The following is a 20,278-nucleotide window of genomic DNA, read 5'->3' on the forward strand; positions in this document are numbered from 1 at the left end:
GGTTAGATGGTTAAGGTTAGACATTGATCTTGACTGGTTATGGTTAGATGGTTAAGGTTAGGCATTGATCTTGACTGATTAAGGTTAGATGGTTAAGGTTAGACATTGATCTTGACTGGTTAAAGTTAGATGGTTAAGGTTAGATGGTTAATGTTAGATGGTTAAGGTTAGACATTGATCTTGACTGGTTAAAGTTAGATGGTTTAGGTTAGATGGTTAAGGTTAGATGGTTAAAGTTAGGCGTTGATCTTGACTGGTTTAGGTTAGATGGTTAAGGTTAGGCATGGATCTTGACTGGTTTAGGTTAGATGGTTAAGGTTAGGCATGGATCTTGGCTGGTTTAGGTTAGATGGTTAAAGTTAGGCATGGATCTTGATTGGTTAAGGGAAAGTAAAGATTGTCAGGAAACAAGTCTCTCAAGAGTTTTTGCAAGATTTCACAAAACAGGGTTACCATGACCGAGAGCTCATCGGCACCATTTTGCAACAACAACATGTTTTCTCGGAAACTAAAAAAAAAATCACACTGCAAGTGAACTTTAACAAAAAGAGATATGTTCGCTCAGATGTACTGCGTCACTGGAGCAATAGATCGCTGGATCGCTGCGTCACTGGATTACAGACTCCGTCACTGGATAACTGGATCTGTGGATGTTTTAATCACTGGATCACTGGACATTTGGATCACTGGATCTTTGGAAGTTGTAATCACTGGATCACTGGATCTCTTGATCTTTGGATCACTGGAACGGGACCGGTTGGTCCCTGTTTGTGTTTCAAGGCACAAAGACTTCATCTGCGACTTTTTCTGAAACTGTCGATCTGTTTCTTTCTTCTTTCTTCTGCAGTTTCTGTGTTTCCGTGCAGGTTTTTATCATAAAGACACTGCTGATGAAATGATGTGCGTCACAGTCGGACCTGCCTCTGAAAATACCTGCAAATCATTCTTCCTGTTGGGTTTAAAAGAACTGTAACGCTGCAGCAGCTGATCATCCGTCAGTTTCTAGATTGATTTCCTATCTTCAGGGCGGACGTTAAGAAAAACCTGCCGTCTTCAGTCTCTGAAACCAGTTGAATAGTTTTCTGCTGTCAGACTCCATCAGGCTGTGAAACCAGACAGAAAACTATTTGCAGATATTACTGAGAGCCCAGGTCTGATCACAATCACCCCGATCGGACCCTGATTGAATAGATCTGCAATATTTCTGTGTGACCGCCTGGGACTACAGGTTAGTGGGAACAGGCGGTGTTTGATCCGGGTCTGACTGAGGCTTAATGTTTACAGGGTTGAGCTCTGACAGGAAGTTGGTTTAAACGCTTCCGTATCTCTCAGAGACCGCAGTCCCGTCTCCCAAAATCAGCCCGATGCAAAGCTAACCTTCGCTGACAGAAGATGATCTAAATAAAAGCTTTGCGTCTGTCTGAGTAGCCAATCAGGTTCTCTCCGCCTCCAGACCGACCGACAGCTGAAGGTGAGACAAAGATCCTGCAGGAGGTGAATTAACATCAAAACTCTCTCTCGTCCAGAATAAACCTCCATAAATCCTCTTTAAAATCATACAAAGAAAGGCGCTGTTTCCCTTCAGGCAGGTGGAAACACACCAATTTATGACAAACAGGGTGCAAGGATGTTAACAAACCCTGTAGCACAAAAATGCAGGACTAATCTGTGACAAAAACTAGGGTGAGAAGTTCAGCATCTGTGAGGAACTCGGAGTAGAGCCGCTGCTCCTTTGCGTTGAAAGGAGCCAGTTGAGGTGGTTCAGGATCATCTGGTAAGGATGAACCCTGGGCGCCTCCCTAGGGAGGTGTTCCAGGCACGTCCAGCTGGGAGGAGGCCTCGGGGAAGACCCAGGACCAGGTGGAGAGATTAGATCTCCACACTGGCCTGGGAACGCCTCAGGATCCCCCAGTTAGAGCTGGTTAATGTGGCCCGGGAAAGGGAAGTTTGGGGTCCCCTGCTAAAGCTGATGAGATGGGATAATCTGTGACAAAAACTAGACTAAAATATCTTTTGTTCATGCGACTTTACACACTGAGGACGTGATGAATAAACAACACACAGATGCAAAATGCTCACATGTGAATGTTCTGTCTTATCAAAAAATGCGACGTCATTTTTGATGGAAACCGTCCAAAATGTTTGTTGTTGTTTACCTGAACTCTGCACACGGATGTTACGGAAACACGTACGCCACGTGAGCAAACGTGAGCAGATCAGAGCTCACTTTAGTGTTTTTACCCTTTTACACAGAAACACAACGGTGGAGCGTTATTAAGATTTGGTTTCACTTTTTTGCACTTTTAAGCCATGATCATCTGAGCGTTGACGTGCAAACAGGGCCTAGCAGTTACCCAGTCCAAGGCTTTTATTGTGAAAGGTAAAAAACGGAAGCAGTGGATCTGGAATAAACTTGTCGAGGCTGAAAGGAGCAAAATTCATTTGCCGTCTTTGTTTGGACAACGGAGCCTCTGTGTTGATGCTTTTATTCGTGGTGCAAAATCCTAAAACTAAATCAAAATTCAACTGCAGTGTCGCTGAATGCGATTGGTTGGACTGGACGCTGAGAGACTCTGAACCTGGACCCTCTTGGGTGTCTCTTAATAAATCTGTGCTGAGGGATGTGTTTGGGAGACCAGAGCGCGGTCTTTGTCTCATTCTTGGCAGCTTAAGATAAAAATAATCTGGGCTAAAGGGCTGCAACCATCATGTAGTTGTATATATTCACTTTGCAGACACACCTGCTGGGCTGGGATGTCACCCACACCTGTACACTCACTAAAAGCGTTAACACCTGCAGCAAAGGCGACCTCCGCCAAACCAGAGTTTTCATTTTGGTAAATCTCGTCTCTGTTTGGAGCCCATCAGAGGACATATAGTTTAAAAAAACACAGTCGCCAGAATCAAATGTTGCATTGTAAGTAACGGTAAAACACAGATACACACACGGACGTGTTTATTTGATCCTACAAAAGGACACAAACAAAGACTTTTAGAAACAGAATCCAATACTTTTGAGGCTAATTTTTGACATATTTCTTAACGGAGCGCTCATTTTTCTCCTTACAGTTTATTAAATTGTTGATTTAGTTTGGAAATGATTCATATTCATATTTTGTTTTGCCATGTGGACGCTGGTGTTTCAGTACAGAGAGAGGTGAAGGATGTGTTTAGCCTAGCTTAGCACAAAGACTGGCACACACACACACACACACACACACACACACACACACACACACACACACACACGCAAAACAAACAGCTAATCTGTGATTTGTTGTTTTTCTTCTTCTTTTTTAACTTTAAGTGCTTGCTAATAAAAATTAAATGATGTATTTCCACTGAAATGTTTGTGTTTGTGTCTAACGGATCATTTTGGATTCAACGCCTCATGTTTGGAGCCAACGTCCTTTAACCTGACAGCAAAATAACAGTCGGGTCATTCTGTGGTTACCGAGGAAGAATTAAAAAAGAGCTTCAAGTCCTGTGTTTTATGTGGCTGGCACGTGAAACACAGGACTTGAAGCCAGGGGAGCGGGGTTCAGTTCCCGTCGGTAGTAAACCAAACCACAGCCTCCATCTCATCCTAACCAAGTGTTTTCCACGCCTAACCCTAAATGTCTCCTATCGTTGGATAAAATCGTTGTTTTTTTGTGTGTTTTTGCACTTCCGGGTCGCGATTTTCCGCGGCTTTTTTCTAATCCTACCCAATTGTTTTTCATGGCTAACCCTTAAACGGTTTCTTTGGCTAAAATCAGTCACGTGACGGTGTTTTTTGTATGTTGTTGCACTTTGACTTCCGGTCCATCCTTCTGTCTGACAGCTTGGTTTTTTTGTAGGAATTTCTGCGAATTTCTGTGCATAACTTTACGTAGGACCTTCTGCGAGCATGTTCATGAGAACACGTTGCATAGAAGCTAAGGGCGCACTCCCACTGTGCCTCCGTCCCGTGCCCCGTGCTTTGGGGTCCTTGTCCCCCCCCTCCAGGCCCGTTTGTACTCACACTACCTGGGCCTCGGAGAATGCTTCTTGCTGCCTATACGTCATCACGCCGTAACACGTCACACGTATTGATGACGCCATGGCGATGCGTGGCTTTGTTTACAAATCTTTCCGTAGACCTCGGAGTTTTTGTGCGTCTTGTCGACTGTTTTTGAATCTTTTCATCGACCAAATCTGCAGTAAACACTCCACCTCCCCATCACACCAACGTGAACCTTTCACCGCCATTGTTTTAAATGTCCGCGCATGGTCCCTCCTTCTTTTTTCTACGTCCCAACAGGCGCACATATTTTAGCACACTACAGTTTTCCAATAATGTAGAGAGTGGTTTATTAATTATGTGATTTTTACAATCCAAGCTCCATTTTATTATTCAAAAAACACGATAGTGATTCAAGCATTCATTCATTCAATCCATGTGTACGTGTCCATTCGTCTGTGCATATACTATATTTTTAAATTATGCATCATCCAAGTTTATTACATGTCATGTGAGGATTTGTTTTTCATGTCATGAGAACAAAAGCCTGTAACTCGAAACGGTAAAATCTGAGCTTTAACGTCAGACAGACTGAGTTTTGACTCTGCGGAGGTTTCGAGGTTCGTCAGGGTCACACACTCATCATCAGTCTGAGTGCTCTCCGTTTGGAGATAAAGATCTGTAGGATAAACAGCAGCTGTTACAGAGGCAGAGCACATGGGGGCTAATGGGTAATTAACCTGATGCTTTGTGGATGTTGTTGATCTGATGTGAAGGAACAGTGAACCAAATATACGTTTATCTGAACACTAAGTGCTTGTCTACATGTCTTTGTGGGGACCTGCTGTTTAACCTTCAAAGTGAGGACCGTTTTTATAAAGTGAGGATGTTTTAAAAAAAAAAAAGTTGTTTACGTACTGTAAACCCAGGCTCTGAATTTAGGTTCTTTTGCCAACTGATATCACAATACACACATCGCTTCTCACCGTTAGCTAGTATGACCACAAGTCAACACTCAAACAGTCAGTGCCTTTACATGCAGTTTAAAAACCCCATTACTCCAGTTTCTCAAACACCATTTCAAACACCATACCCAGGTAAACAGACCTAGATAACGCCTTTATTAACCGGAGTTCTCTTGCATGTAAACGCTTTACATGGATTTATAGCCACAGCGGATATTCTATCAAATTATCCTTATCCCAAGTGAAGGAGTTCAAGTACCTCGGGTTCATGTTCACGAGTGAAGGGACGATGGAGCGTGAGTTTGGCCGGAGAATCGGAGCAGCGGGGGCCGTGTTGCAGTCGCTCTTCTGCACCGTTGTGACGAAAAGAGAGCTGAGGAAGACAAAGCTCTGGATCTACCGGTCAATCTTCGTTCCTACCCTCACCTGTGGTCATGAAAGCTGGGTCAGGACCCAAAGAACGAGGTCGCGGGTACAAGCGGCCGAAATGGGTTTTCTCAGGAGGGTGGCTGGAGTCTCCCTTAGAGAGAGGGGGAGAAGTTCAGCATCCGTGAGGAACTCGGAGTAGAGCCGCTGCTCCTTTGCGTTGAAAGGAGCCAGTTGAGGTGGTTCAGGATCATCTGGTAAGGATGAACCCTGGGCGCCTCCCTAGGGAGGTGTTCGAGGCACGTCCAGCTGGGAGGAGGCCTCGGGGAAGACCCAGGACCAGGTGGAGAGATTATATCTCCACACTGGCCTGGGAACGCCTCAGGATCCCCCAGTTAGAGCTGGTTAATGTGGCCCGGGAAAGGGAAGTTTGGGGTCCCCTGCTAAAGCTGCTGCCCCCGCGACCCGACCCCGGATAAGCGGATGAAGATGAGATGAGATGAGATGAAAAAAAACAACAGTATTTCAGAATAAATCAAGAATTTATTAGTTGTTCTCTAATTTTGATCTCCAGTGTAAATGATCTTCTAACCTACAACAATGATTTAAGATTTGTATGTAAACCGTTGCTCTTGCCGTAACACATAATAGCTACAGCTGCTCAAAGGATTATGCAAGACTCTTTGTTTTGTTGTGCAGCCCGAGCTCTTGCGTCAGCTTCATCTTGTCGTCTCTTCTCTTCTCGTTGCCTCTCCAACAGCTCCCCCTGATATTTGGCTCTCAGTTCCTCCTCCTCTTTCTGCCTCTTGGCCTCAGACTCTTTCAGAATCCGTTGTTTCTCTTTCTCTATTTCTTCCTCGGCTCTCTCGAACATCTGTGTGGTGTAGCACGACCCGCCGTTTTCCTGCATCATCACTTCTATCTTCTGCAGAAGCTCTCTGACTTGTGACGGGTTGTCTGCCACGTTGTTCAAGACGTGATAACGGCCGTAACATTTCTGAATGAGGTCTTGCAGGTCTTTGCTCTTGGAGACAAACTGCTGAATGGTTTGTTTCCTCAGCAGGTCTCCGTAAGTGAACAACACCATCATGTATTTAGATGAATCTTTACCAAACGCGTCTTGAATCATCTTCACCGTTTGTCTCTCCTCCTCTGTGATCCGGCCCACCTTAACAATCACCAGGATGGCGTGAGGACCAGGAGAGGACATACCAATGCACACCCTGATCCTTTCCCATGCCTCTTTCCGGCTTAAGTTGGTGTCAAAGAGCCCTGGAGTGTCTACGATAGCTATCTTTTTCCCTTCAACCACTCCTCTTTCTTTCTGGCAAATTGATGTCACAGACTCTGCAGCCGGTTCGGCCTCGAAAGCTTCTCTGCCCAAGATGGTGTTTCCTGCTGAACTCTTCCCCGCCCCCGTCTTCCCAACCAGCACAATCCTCCACTCATCGGAACCTGCGGACAGAAACACACAGCACTTTACATCAGACGGCGTGAGCACTGATGTGATCTGAACAAACACAGAGGTCATGACTACATGTTGGATTCGGAGGTTTGGTTTAAGTGAACGTCCATTCATGGCTGTGATGCAGCTTGTCAGTCTCTTCCCTCTTCCCCTGTGTGTTTGTCTGTTGGAGCTGCTAGGCGTGGTTCCTCCCAGCTGTGGCTCGTCTCCTCGTTAAGGCAATGGATAAAGAGCCGGATGTGACCCCACGTCCGGTGCCAGACTGTATTGCTATTTCGTGGCTCGTGTCTCTCGTGATCACTAGTTATAACATCCGGCTGTTAGAGGCGCTGGAGGGACGGTGAAGGGAGAAAAGGAGAAGAAGAGGTGAATAGAGGATGTGAATGAGAAGTAGAGATGGCCATCCCCGTACGTGTCTTTGTTTATTGTGTTCGGTAGTTCACCAGCATAACGAGTAGCGACAAGGATAAAACATTTTATTTTTAAAACAGCAAGTGAAGATGGCTCTGCTCGGACTACAAACCCCTCATGCGTTCCTGGAGTGCCCGGGAGAACCGAAAGTAGCGTTTGGCGCTTGGAAAAAATTGTTTGATAACTACCTGCTCGCTATCGGTGGATCTGCCTTTTCTGCAGAGAGGAAAAGAGCGCTCCTAATTCACTGCCTGGGAACAGAGGGACAGAGACTTTATAATACTTTACCCCTTCCTGCTGATGCGCACGATGGCTCCGTACTGGCTCTAGAGACGTTTTTCACTGCAAAAGTCAACGTCGTTGCTGAGAGGTATCATTTTAGGCAGCGTGCTCAAGCTGTAGGAGAGTCAATTGATCACTATTTGGCAGCGCTGCGTGAGCTCGGCATAACATGCAACTTTGGCGCAATAGAAGGTGAAATGCTGCGTGACCAAATAGTTGAGAAGACATGCACGCCTCGTATACGTTAAAGACTGTTAATAAAACCGGAATGAACACTTGATTAAACACTTGCTGTGGCCAGAATGATAGAAACTGCCCTGATTGATGCCAAAACGTTCATGGATGCTGAAACGAAGCATGTCAATGCATTGTACAGACAAGGAAATAAGATGGCTGTGAAAAAGAAGGAGGACAAACGAAGGGAGAACAGCCAGTGTGACAGATGTGGCTCACCTAGTCACTTTGCTAATGACCAGTCTTGCCCTGCAAGGAATGCCAAATGCAAGAAGTGTGTGAAAACGGGCCATTTTGCTCGGGTTTGCAAATCATCTACTAAATCGGTAAATGAAGTGGATTTACCTGAAGTGACAGTACTATGTGTCAACAGAAGGGCAGTTAAGAGGGAAATTGTGTGGAAATTTCACTATAGCCACATCACAGTCTCAAAGCTATACCTGTAATACGCTCGTTGACAGTGGCTCTGGTGCTTCAGTGATTCCCAAACACATATACATGGCACACTTCAAGAAAAGCAAACTCAGCCCACCCACAGTACAACTGCAGACATACTCAAAACACAGACTGCGAGTACTTGGACGCCTTGAAGCTACAGTCACCTACCACAATAAGAGTGCCATTGGAGTTTTCAATGCCGTCCAGTCGGGCATACCACTGATTGGGCTGGATTTGTGTGAAGCCCTTGACATTGAGATAAAAGGAGGACGTTTGGTGGGACCTCCACCTGACTCCATAATGGACTGTGCAATGATTTCCCCACCATTTCAAACACCATACCCATTTAAACCTAGATAACTCGTTTATAAACCGGAGTTCTCTTGCATGTAAACGCTTTACATGGATTTATAGCCACAGCGGATATTCTATCAAATTATGAACAGAAAAAAAACAACAGTATTTCAGAATAAATCAAGAATTTATTAGTTGTTCTCTAATTTTGATCTCCAGTGTAAATGATCCTCCAACCTACAACAATGATTTAAGATTTGTATGTAAACCGTTGCTCTTGCCGTAACACATAATAGCTACAGCTGCTCAAAGGATTATGCAGCAATCGGGCTCCACTTCGTTTTCTTGTTCAGCCCGAGCTCTTGCGTCAGCTTCATCTTGTCGTCTCTTCTCTTCTCGTTGCTTCTCCAACAGCTCCCCCTGATATTTGGCTCTCAGTTTCTCCTCCTCTTTCTTCCTCTTGGCCTCAGACTCTTTCAGAATCCGTTGTTTCTCTTTCTCTATTTCTTCCTCGGCTCTCTTGAACATCTGTGTGGTGTAGCAAGACCCGCCGTTTTCCTGCATCATCACTTCTATCTTCTGCAGAAGCTCTCTGACTTGTGACGGGTTGTCCGCCACGTTGTTCAAGACGTGATAACGGCCGTAACATTTCTGAATGAGGTCTTGCAGGTCTTTGCTCTTGGAGACAAACTGCTGAATGGTTTGTTTCCTCAGCAGGTCTCCGTAAGTGAACAACACCATCATGTATTTAGATGAATCTTTACCAAACGCGTCTTGAATCATCTTCACCGTTTGTCTCTCCTCCTCTGTGATCCGGCCCACCTTAACAATCACCAGGACGGCGTGAGGACCAGGAGAGGACATACCAATGCACACCCTGATCCTGTCCCACGCCTCCTTCCGGCTTAGGTTGGTGTCATACAGCCCTGGAGTGTCTACGATAGCTATCTTTTTCCCTTCAACCACTCCTCTTTCTTTCTGGCAATATGATGTCACAGACTCTGCAGCCGGTTCGGCCTCGAAAGCTTCTCTGCCCAAGATGGTGTTTCCTGCTGAACTCTTCCCCGCCCCTGTCTTCCCAACCAGCACAATCCTCCACTCATCAGAACCTGCGGACAGAAACACACAGCACTTTACATCAGACGGCGTGAGGAGTGATGTGATCTGAACAAACACAGAGGTCATGACTACATGTTGGATTGGGAGGTTTGGTTTTAGTGAACGTCCATTCATGGCTGTGATGCAGCTAATATACACTGCTCAAGGAAAATTAAGGGAACACTTAAATCACATAAGATGAACGAATTATTCAAGTTGAAAATGTTGAAAAAAGACAACAGCAGCCTTTGAAAACGGGCTCATCCCTATGTTCCTCTTTTTTCCCCACGTCTGTGCTCGGGGCAAGGCCTCTCATCGTCCTCCAGCTTCCCGTGCCCGATCGTCCTTGGTCTCACATCGCATTGGATTATGTCACTGGACCATGATGATGATGATCGGTTCTCCAAAATGGTTCACTTTGTTATCCTGCCTAAACTGCCGTCGGCCATGGAGACCGCATCCCTCTTAGTGGACCATGTTTTTGGACTCCATGGGATCCCTTTGGAGGGAGGTGGGGATTTGCTTGGGTCTGCTGAGCAGAACCCCAGGATGGCGGATCGCTGTCACATCCCAGCTCCCAAGTACAGACCAGGGCAGAAGGTATGGCTGAACTCCCATGACATACCCCTGAATGTCTCCTCCAGGAAACTCGCTCCCCGCTTTATTGGTCCCTTCGAGGTCTAGACTATCATCAACCCCAGTGTTGTTCGTCTCAAGCTGCTCAAGCTGCTCTCAAGATCCATCCAGTCTCCCAGCTGAAGCCGGTGTCCACCAGCCTGCTGTGCCCGCCTACTGTCACCCCACCACCCCCCCGAACCGTGGATGGCCATCCGGCATTCAGGGTAAGCTCGATTTTGGACGTGCAATGCAGATGGCGCAATTTCCAGTACCTGGTCGACTGGGAGGGATATGGTCCTGAGGAGAGGAGCTGGGTCTCTCGGCCTGTCTTTCATCAGGGACTTCTACAGGGCTCATCCTGGAAAGCCCGGTGGAGCGCCTGGAGGCACTCGTTGAGAGAGAGAGAGAGGGGGGGGGGGTGGTACTGTCAGGATCCAGGTCATGTCAGTCTCTTCCCTCTTTTTTGTCTCCCTCTGTCTGTTTCCCCTTGCATGTGTCTTTCCCTGTATGTTTTTTTTTCCCGGAGCTGATGGCATGGTTCCACCCGGGCTGCATCGAGTTACGCTGATCACCTCCCTGAGTAGAAGAAGCCGGATGTGGCACACATTCAGCCCCAGACCCTTGTTCTCATTTACGTGGTAACTTCTTGTCGGTTGGCTCCAGTTTCTCGTTTCATTGCATTTTCGCTTCGTGGTTGGTTTGTTTACTAATTATTGTTTCCTTGTTCTTTCCCTCTGTTTCCCGAGATCCCGTTCCCTTGTCCACATCCCCGACTTTACGTCTGTTACCCGTTCCTGTTACCCTTGACTGTCTTGTCTTTCTTCGTGTTGTACTTTTCCCCTGTAATTGGATCCCTTTGTTTTTGTTATCGAATATTTGTTTAGTATCACACCCTGTGTCCTTGTCTGCATTTGGTTCCATTGTGTTATTCCCCGCATCGTTCACGACACATCATTTACAAAACTATATACATAAAACCTAAATTGTCTTAAAGAAAGAGCAATATAAAAGAATATACAGTATTTATATATATATATATATATATATATATATATATATATATATATACACACAGACACACACACACGTACACGCATGTACGTATACACACACACACACACACGCACACACACCTCGGGCCTCATTTATAAAAACTGTGTGTAGGATTCACATCAAAGGTGACGTTCGGACAAAATATGGGACGTGCATGCACATAACAATATTGGGATCATAGCCCTTCGTAATGCTTGAAAGTAGAGAGGATCATAGATTTATAATGTTTATAATGTTTTTTTGTTTGTGCAGTTCTTTAGTTTAACATGAGACCGTCCGTGACGTCAATCTCACACCTCTGGAAAAGTTTCTTGTGCGTCCTTTGACGGTTTTCTGTCTTTTCAGATTCTGTACATGTTCATAATCTCCTCGAAACAACATCTCACATAAAACTTTGTGTGAAAAGAATTTCTGTCCACACAAGAAGATGAAGGTGAAATAAAACACATCAATGTCAGCTCAGTTTAGGAGACGTGGAATAATGTTGGACTGTACCTGTTGACCTGTAGGACGCCATGTCTCTCAGCTGGGACAGTTTCAGAGGTTCTGAAAAAGAAGAAAGGAATATTTCTTTAAGGCCTCACTTCACTTTTTTTTAAAGACATTAATGAAAAGGTTTGAATTTGACAATATGCAGATGGAGCCTACACTGAAACAGAAGATAAAGGCAGGACTAATAATAATAAAAGTGTATTCGGGATGAGATTTACTTCAAATTACTAGATTTATTTTGTTTCTGTAGGACCAGAAAAACAAGATTTGTTGTTGCCTAATTTAAATTTAAAGCTGCAGTTGACAAGTGTGGCACATCGAGTTATAAATGTTTACAACCCTCCCCAACTACGACTGAGCTCCTCTGCTCCCTCCCATCGAGTGCTCGTCAGTGCGCGTGCACCAGATTCCTGTGAACGCGCCCCTCTCTTCAGCATCGAAGCACCAGTAAGCTCCTTCCTTTGGGATTGACTTTGGTAATCCACTTGAATGGACTTTACTATGAGAGGAGCTGGTACAGGGGCCAGTAGGTAAGTCTTTAAAACACTCTTTTAATAAACTCTGGCTTCACTAACTACGTTGTTGCTGCTTTGTTTTGTGTGTAGGGACTCTTCTCATGCTGCTGCAGAGGTTTGCTGTTATTTTCAGCAGTGGTTAAAAAAGACCTTTGAATGCATTCACCGTACTGCCCCGAGCTAATCACTGTTAGCCACGTCCGGCTGTTAGCGACTCTCCTAGATTTCTCTGTTAATAGTTGTTACATAAAAATGGTTTATTTGATGAATGTAAGAGCCGACAAAGACCATGGGATGATTTAGCGCCGTGACAGTGACATGCTGTTTGCTGTTTAGGACAAATAATCAAGAAAGGAGGACACAGTTAATGATTCCATGTGCAGTAGTTTTTAAAATATATGGTCTCTATGAATTTATGATTTATGGGGGTGTGGTATGAGTTGCATAAGGCCCCCCCAACTCCTAACATTGGATCTGCACCCCTGGATAGGAGCATCTTATTAAAAGTAAATCATTGTCACAGCATTAATGTGTTGGGAACATTTAGAACTGTTTCACTTTCTCTTTCCCGGTGCTGTGTCAGACTGAGCGTCTGTAATGAACAACATACAACATCAAATGTGCACACATTCAAATGAAACGATGCTGATGGTTAAACAGAAGCCGACTGATGTTTTGTTTTCCTGGTGATTAAATGAAGAGAGAAAACGTTTATGGCGGCGTAAAAGACGCACAGAGATTGGAGCACGTGTCGGCTCACTTCAACTTCCTGTTCAAAGGTCATCTTCCAACGTTGCATTGTATACTTTCATACTTTCTTCGAGTGGTGAATCTGATTAATGCTTAACTCTTGACCTTAAACAGGGCACCGAACGTTTAGCCTTTTCTCTTTTCTTGCAGCATGTATTTCAGAGAGAGAGAGAGAGAGAGAGAGAGAGAGAGAGAGAGAGAGAGAGAGAGAGAGAGAGAGAGAGAGAGAGAGAGAGAGAGAGAGAGAGAGAGAGAGAGAGAGAGAGAGAGAGAGAGAGAGAGAGAGAGATAGATAGATAGATAGATAGATAGATAGATAGATAGATAGATAGATAGATAGATAGATAGATAGATAGATAGATAGATAGATAGATAGATAGATAGATAGATAGATAGATAGATAGATAGATAGATAGATAGAGGGACAGAGAAAAGAGGCTCCCCTTCCCTGCAGGCCCGGGGACCCCACCCCCCCCTTTAACGACGGGCCTGACCGTTGATCAGTATACAATATATACAATATACAATGCAGGTCACCTTGGACTTCGGGGGGAAGAGGAAGTGAGCCCAAGCCTGGCTCCAGTCTCCGTGCGCTTTTACACAGACGTTTGTGTTTCTCTCTTTATTAAATCACCAGAAAAAACAACAGTCTGCTGTTTTTTAACCATCAGCATCATTTTATGTGAAGGTTTGCACATCTGTTCTTCATTAAAGGCATTCAATCCAACACAGAATGACACAGCACCGTGAAAGTGAAAGTGAAAGAGTTGTGAATATGCAGCCAGCTATGGTCAAACAAAACACTTTTATGTTACAACAATTAAATACTTTAAATAAGATGCTGCTGTCAGAAACATCATGAAACTGTTGTGTTAAATCTTAGTTAAAGTCTGTCCTACCTTCACAGCCTGCAGCAGTCGATGGGATGAGGTTGATGATGATGAGGATGATGCTGAGGTCTGTCTGAGTCACTCCTCCTGACTGCTGCTACATTCATAATCTCCATGTGGGGGCGTTGACTCTGACTGTAGTTAAACATTTATTTCTGTGCTCTGGAAAGTTTCGTACGGAGGCCCTAAAGGGTCAAACATACATGAATGCATGCGTTTTATTTCCTCAGGTTTCTCAAGATAACAAGATTCATTTGAGAGATAATGACGTGACACATGATGTTAGTTGGTTGTTTTCTGACATTTTGCCTCTGTACTGTCTAATAACAGTGAGCGACGACAAAACTGACCTTATGAACCCGGTCACCTGATGGCGGCTGATTTGGTAAATGTGTCACATGTCCCCAAAGCAATTTCATCAGTTCTGAACTGATGAAGCCTCTTGGACGAGAGGTGAAACGTCTTCCTGACAAATAACCAAGTCCAGTTGCTTTTGACTGAAATTGCTTTGGGGATAACGACGACCTGGACACATGAGAACATTCACAGGCTTGTGTCACATATCTATCCAATCAGTTTTTAAGTTTTTTTTGGTGTAGTAAATTAAAAAGATTTCAAATAGCCTGGCCAATCTGGGAGGAGGCCTCGGGGAAGACCCAGGACCAGGTGGAGAGATTAGATCTCCACACTGGCCTGGGAACGCCTCAGGATCCCCCAGTTAGAGCTGGTTAATGTGGCCCAGGAAAGGGAAGTTTGGGGTCCCCTGCTGGAGCTGCTGCCCCCGCGACCCGACCCCGGATAAGCGGATGAAGATGAGATGAGATGAGATGGCCAATCCGGGGCCCCTGCACACCTGGGGCTGCAGCCTCGGCCCGCCTGTGCATTACTCCACCTCTGATGATGATGATGATGATGATGATGATTTTGTATCCTCTGAACATAACATTTATAATCTCCATCTGGGGGCGTTTACAGCAGTTTAATGTTTATTTGTGTGAAGGGAATACCAGACATTTAGAAAGTTTAGTTTGCCGTGTCTGGGGGAACGTTTTTACATTCTGCATCTCAGTTTGTGGTTGTTTTGCGTGTATTTTAGATGTTTTTTGTTTCTTTGCGGTAGTTGTGTCGTTATGCGTTTGGTCATTTAGCGCCTCTTTATTCCTAATCCGACAGGACTAGTTTAACGTGCGGACCTGGGGTAAAATAGTCTCACCTCAGGACAAATGTAATATAAACGGCCAATTCGCACGTGATTAAGAAATCCCTGTATCCCACCAGAAACCCCGATTTAAAGTGGCCGGTGAGTGTACATCCAATCAGCAATCGGGCTTCTCTCAGGAGAGGATAAAGGCCGTGCTCATGCTAATAAGCGGCGTTGCAGCGAGGGAGTCAGGACCCTGGGCCTGTTCAGTGATACATCCATGATTATTCTGCTTTAAAAATAAATTCCTGTCTCATATGTTCATGTTATTAAACAACATCTCATACAGCTATAATTTAGCACTAAGTATACAAACGAACCTCATGCAGGACGTGAACCCACAGTGTTCTGATTGGATCCCTGCTGAACTCCAACCCACTGTGATTGTATCTGTTGTGTTTCATACCTGCAGCTCTGAGCGTCACAGCAGCTCCAGCTTCTGTCCGTCAGGCTTCAGTGCTGAGTGCTGATCAGCCTCAGCTGTGTGACAGAGCTGCAATGCATGCAGGGAAAAAAAAAAACTCAACTGTGCACAGGAGTGAACTGGCCGGTCCTGCAGCAAACATGACAGTAGGTTCCTGCTGGTGTGTGGTTTGAGTGTCGCCGCCTCACAGGAAGCTCACAGACGCACAAACAGAGTGCATGATGGGTGTGAAGACGCTGCTGCTCCTCTCTCTGCTCGCTGTTCTGGGTAACAAACACTTCCTGTTTCTTCTTTTTTAATGTTTAAATGTTTGAAAAGGAACTGAATTCACTTAATAATTCAGATTCCTGTTGCTCTTCATCAGGTGTTAGATCGGTCTTCCTTCTTCCAGCGTTTAAAGTCTGGGAATAAACAAAACAAATACAAGTTTGATACTTCAAAAGAATTTAAACAAGCTGCCTGAACATGAAGCAACAAACAAACAAACAAACTGTTTATTGGATTAATAAATCTGAAGTTTAGAGGCTGACTTTAAAACCATCAAACCAAAAGTATCCAACGGTTGTTTAAGATGATTTCAGAGGAATAAAAAGGTTTAAATTATTGGACTGATGATAAAATAATTGATGTTTTTCAGTTAAAAGTGAATTTGCGGATCACTCAGTAAGTTTAAGAAATGATTTATTGAACAAATGTATAAATGCATGATCAGAAAGCAGTGACAGGAGACAGAATACTGTCATGGTTGTCGAGTTTCTGTCTATTTTTTCACATTATTTTGTAAAAATTGGAATTTAAGAAGTCTTTTTTTTTGTTTTTAACAGTGAGAAATTGCCTTCTTTATGTATCAGAAACACTTTTTATCTACACTATTAAAGTAGAAACCTTTACCCTGAATATAAATGTATAAATTACACAAACAGAATAAGAAAAATACCATTAAAAACCTGTGCATTTAGCAACTTTATATGTGGAAGAATATAAATAAGTGTGTGTTGTAGTTTCTCACCTTATTGTCTCCATGACTGTTTAAAGAAACTGAAATAAATGTAAATGTAAAACTAAACACAAGCTCAGTTTTGAGAATAATGAGCTCTCAAAACTCTTTAACCATTAAAAACAAAAGAGAAAACGCTGCTCCGTCGGCAGCAGACGCACACTTTCTGTTTACACTTCGGCCATTTTGTGCTTTTGGTGTTTGCGTTTTGCGTCTTTATTGTTTATATTTAGATTTATTTGCACGCTTTCCCACTTTGTGCTGTGGCCGCTGCAGAACAAGTTCCCTCTGGATCAATAAAGTTTGATTTTAAAAAGAGAAACAAGCTTCTGTTTCAGCTCAGAGCGTCAAACAACAAACCTGCAGTCAGTTAAACACAAACACTCTTCATTAGAAACAAACAGATCGACTAATTGATTAATGGACTCATTGTTTCTACTTTTATAAACAGTTGGAGTTTAATTTAAACCTAAACTTCGGTTCTTATCATGTGTTTTAATCTGTAAAGTAACTGAAGCGTCAGATAAATTAAATAAAGAGTGTAAAAACACCTCAGATCTGTGCAGCACTTGCGTAAACGTACTGCAGTTAAATGTGATTGAAGCAGTTGTTGAGGTCAAAGGTCATCCGAGGTCGTTGTCCTCCCTCTTCCCCCGCAGAGGTGATGTTGGCGGCGGGCGGCCGTCATGGCGGCTCCATGCCCGGGTCTCTGTACAACATCAGCAGGAAGGACGGCAACCTCCGGAAGGCCGTCCTCGCCGCCACCTGGTCCTTCAACGACCGATCGAACGACGCCTTCCTCTTCAAACCGTCCGCCATCAGCAGAGCTCAGCGGCAGGTACGGCACAGGAACGGGTCGTGTCTGCGGGGTCGGGAGAATACTTTCATTACTTACTTTAAAGTCCTTAAAGGTTGAAGCTGTAGAATCTTTAATGAAAAAAATACACCCACGGAGCGTTTTGAGGGGGACAGAACGAAAGTATTGCTTTTTCATTTAAAAATATATTTGTCAATGACTTTCTCTCCCGTTCTGTTTCCATGGTAGCAGCCAATAGCTTTGTGCGTTGCTGGTTGCCAAGGTTGTCTGTTGTTGGGTGCAGCTACTGTAGGCTGGCACTGGGTGAAATGGAGTTAGCCAATCCTGCAGCTGCTTGGGAGCCTCAGTGAAGGGGGCGTTCTTTGTCCCAGCAGCTGAGTGAGCGGAGACGGGCAACAACCAGAGTCACTATAGGCCGAGCATTCACTCCATGGACTGAGAGAAAGGAGAGGAACGCCATTCAAACGCACGCCCACATGGCTACGCTTCTCCTCGATGCTAACATCACTTTCATCTGCACTTAGCTGGAATGGCTAACGCTAACGGCTAACGCTAACTGTCAGTCAAACTCCTCTAATCCTTGTTTTTATGCTGTGATTTTCTGGAGGGGACGGGTTCAAACAGACTCCGGTCTCCTGGAGCTACTGGGGTCTGACCAACCTGGCAACCAGACTGCTGGAGTTATTTTTTGTTGTTGTGACGACGATCTTGAGACACAAGATGGCGGAGTTCTGCTCATTCTCCAGAGTCAACCTTTAATTTACTGCAGAACTCATGACGGTACTTTGATCCAATACTGCAAATTAAAGGAACATTTTTGTTTCAGGTTGTTAAGGGGCTTCGGTACATCGTAGATCTGGAGATTTCCAGAACCGTCTGTCGTAAACGAGACCACAACGACAATCTGTCCAACTGTGACTTCCAGCCTGAAGGTCGTCTGCATCAGGTGAGTCTGAACAGGAAGTTTGGGGGAAAATGTGGGAGGACTTTTTCCTGGAGTCTTGTCGTCATCTCTCGTAAAACCACAACCTGTACAGATGTATGTTAAACACGTGTAATTTTCTGCCTCTGGGGGTCTCTCAATCGAAACAATAAGAGTCAGTTTGGTGACGTGGGGTCGTGGGAGTTGTCATCTTCTTGTTGGTCAGTTTCTCTCGTCAGGATTCCTTCAGTGTTCCTCGCTCAGGAGGGTTTTTACCGCAGAGGTCTGTCCCTGTCCAAAACAAACAGAAAGCATTAAAAAACAGTGAAACCACTGAAATAAAACCAGCATAAAATAATCCCATGGTCTTTTTCTGCACTTGCATTCATCAAAAATCAATCAAGACAGTTCTTTTCATGTAACATCTATTAACGGAGAAATCCCGGAGAATCGCTAACAGTGGTTAGCTCGGGGCAGTACGGTGAAGGCATTCAAAGGTCTTTTTTAACCACTAATGCTGCTGAAAATAACAGCAAACCTCTGCAGCAGCATGAGAAGAGTCCCTACACACAAAACAAAGCACCAATGGGCTCCTTCCTTTGGGATTGACTTTGGTAATCCACTGTAATGGACTTTACTATGAGAGGAGCTGGTACAGGGGCCAGTAGGTAAGTCTTTAAAACACTCTTTTAATAAACTCTGGGTTCACTAACTACGCTGTTGGTGCTTTGTTTTCTGTGTAGGGACTCTTCTCATGCTGCTGCAGAGGTTTGCTGTTATTTTCAGCATGATAGTGGTTAAAAAAGACCATTGAATGCCTTCACCATACTGCCCCGAGCTAATCGCTGTTAGCCACGTCCAGCTGTTAGCCACGTCCAGCTGTTAGCACCTCTCCTGGATTTCTCCGTTAATAGTTCATACACGCCCAAATTTCACTTTAAAGCAGTAGATAAAAAGCAAAAAATACCATAAACACCAGAATTTGAAGCAGAGTAAAAGCTCTTCCTGCTCTCCCTCTCCGCCCTGAGCCAATAGGAACGCTCTCTCTCTCTGAAATAACCTGTGATTGGCTAACGTCACACAGCTAGATTCTCTAATCCAGTTTCCTCTTAAAACACTTGAATGGCAGCATTTTTTTTGGCCCCACATCGCCAAAAACGAACTTCCTTCGTAAGCTTTAATGTGAAAATCCTACTTCCTGTTGTGTTTTCCCAGACGTTTCAGTGCCACACAGAGGTCTGGGTGATTCCCTGGAAGAATGACACGAAGACTCAGGTGTTCGACTGCGAAACCAGAAAACACCATCTGCCTCCAAACTCCGTCCTCCACCGTCTCCACCCGTGACGGTGCAGGTCACATCCACCTGCCGCTCTCCGCCTCCTCACCTGGAAAACTGAACTGTTTACACAAAATAAAATCCTCCTCGTGCATATTTAAGGGTTTTTTCCTGCAGTTTTATTTCTATATTGACTGAAACACTGGGACTTGCAGTGAAGGAGAGACTTTGACGTCTTTAATATAAGGTTGAGTGCAGACGGCGCCTCCTGCTGGTCAGGAGAACAAACACAAAACATAAACTTTATTACATCAAAATGTTTGTTTAACATGGTAGAAGTTACCATCAGGGCTCCTACACCTTTTCCACAATTAAACTCAAGCACTTTTCAAGCATTTCAAGGTGCGTTTATGCTTTTCCGGCACCTTACAGCTGTGGTATACTACATTTGTATACCGTATATTCCCTTATACTGATTATTTCACCTGTTCATCACATTAAAATAGACGTTATTGAGCTATTAACAACCAAAACATGTTCATCTTTCTACAGAAGGGGGATAAATTAGAGGAAAACGTTTTTATGTTTGTAAATCCTTTCAACAAGTAGTCAACTGATAGATCGACCAATGTATAATCGCCAACTATTTCCATTTTTCATGCAAATGTGGCTTTAAATGCTGTTTTCAGTCTTTCAGATGTGAAGATCTTCGTTTCTCTGGTTTACATCGTACATGTCATCGCATATGACTGTTTCATGTGCAAGAACTCACTCTGAAATAATCATTA

The 20,278-nt window shown here is 44.3% G+C and overlaps 2 protein-coding genes across 2 annotated transcripts; one reads left to right on the forward strand and one right to left on the reverse strand.

Moving 5' to 3' along the window:
* Positions 1–8,661: 8,661 nt before the first annotated feature.
* LOC310953522 (GTPase IMAP family member 4-like) lies at positions 8,662–13,912 on the reverse strand. The gene is made up of 3 exons (XM_083922583.1): positions 13,863–13,912; positions 11,702–11,752; positions 8,662–9,546 (listed from the first exon to the last, which is right to left on the reverse strand). Exons 2-3 carry the CDS (start codon positions 11,721–11,723, stop codon positions 8,744–8,746), a joined length of 825 nt encoding a protein of 274 aa, XP_083778709.1. The 5' UTR covers positions 11,724–11,752; positions 13,863–13,912; the 3' UTR covers positions 8,662–8,743.
* A 1,778-nt stretch (positions 13,913–15,690) lies between these two features.
* On the forward strand, positions 15,691–20,096 carry cst7 (cystatin f). The gene is made up of 4 exons (XM_083923500.1): positions 15,691–15,745; positions 17,135–17,313; positions 18,119–18,238; positions 19,430–20,096. The coding sequence occupies exons 1-4, from the start codon at positions 15,697–15,699 to the stop codon at positions 19,556–19,558; spliced, it is 477 nt and encodes a 158-aa protein (XP_083779626.1). The 5' UTR covers positions 15,691–15,696; the 3' UTR covers positions 19,559–20,096.
* The last annotated feature ends 182 nt before the right edge of the window (positions 20,097–20,278 follow it).

The sequence above is a fragment of the Echiichthys vipera genome, assembly GCF_963691815.1.
Source record: "Echiichthys vipera genome assembly, chromosome: 11".
Classification (NCBI taxonomy): domain Eukaryota; kingdom Metazoa; phylum Chordata; class Actinopteri; order Perciformes; family Trachinidae; genus Echiichthys; species Echiichthys vipera.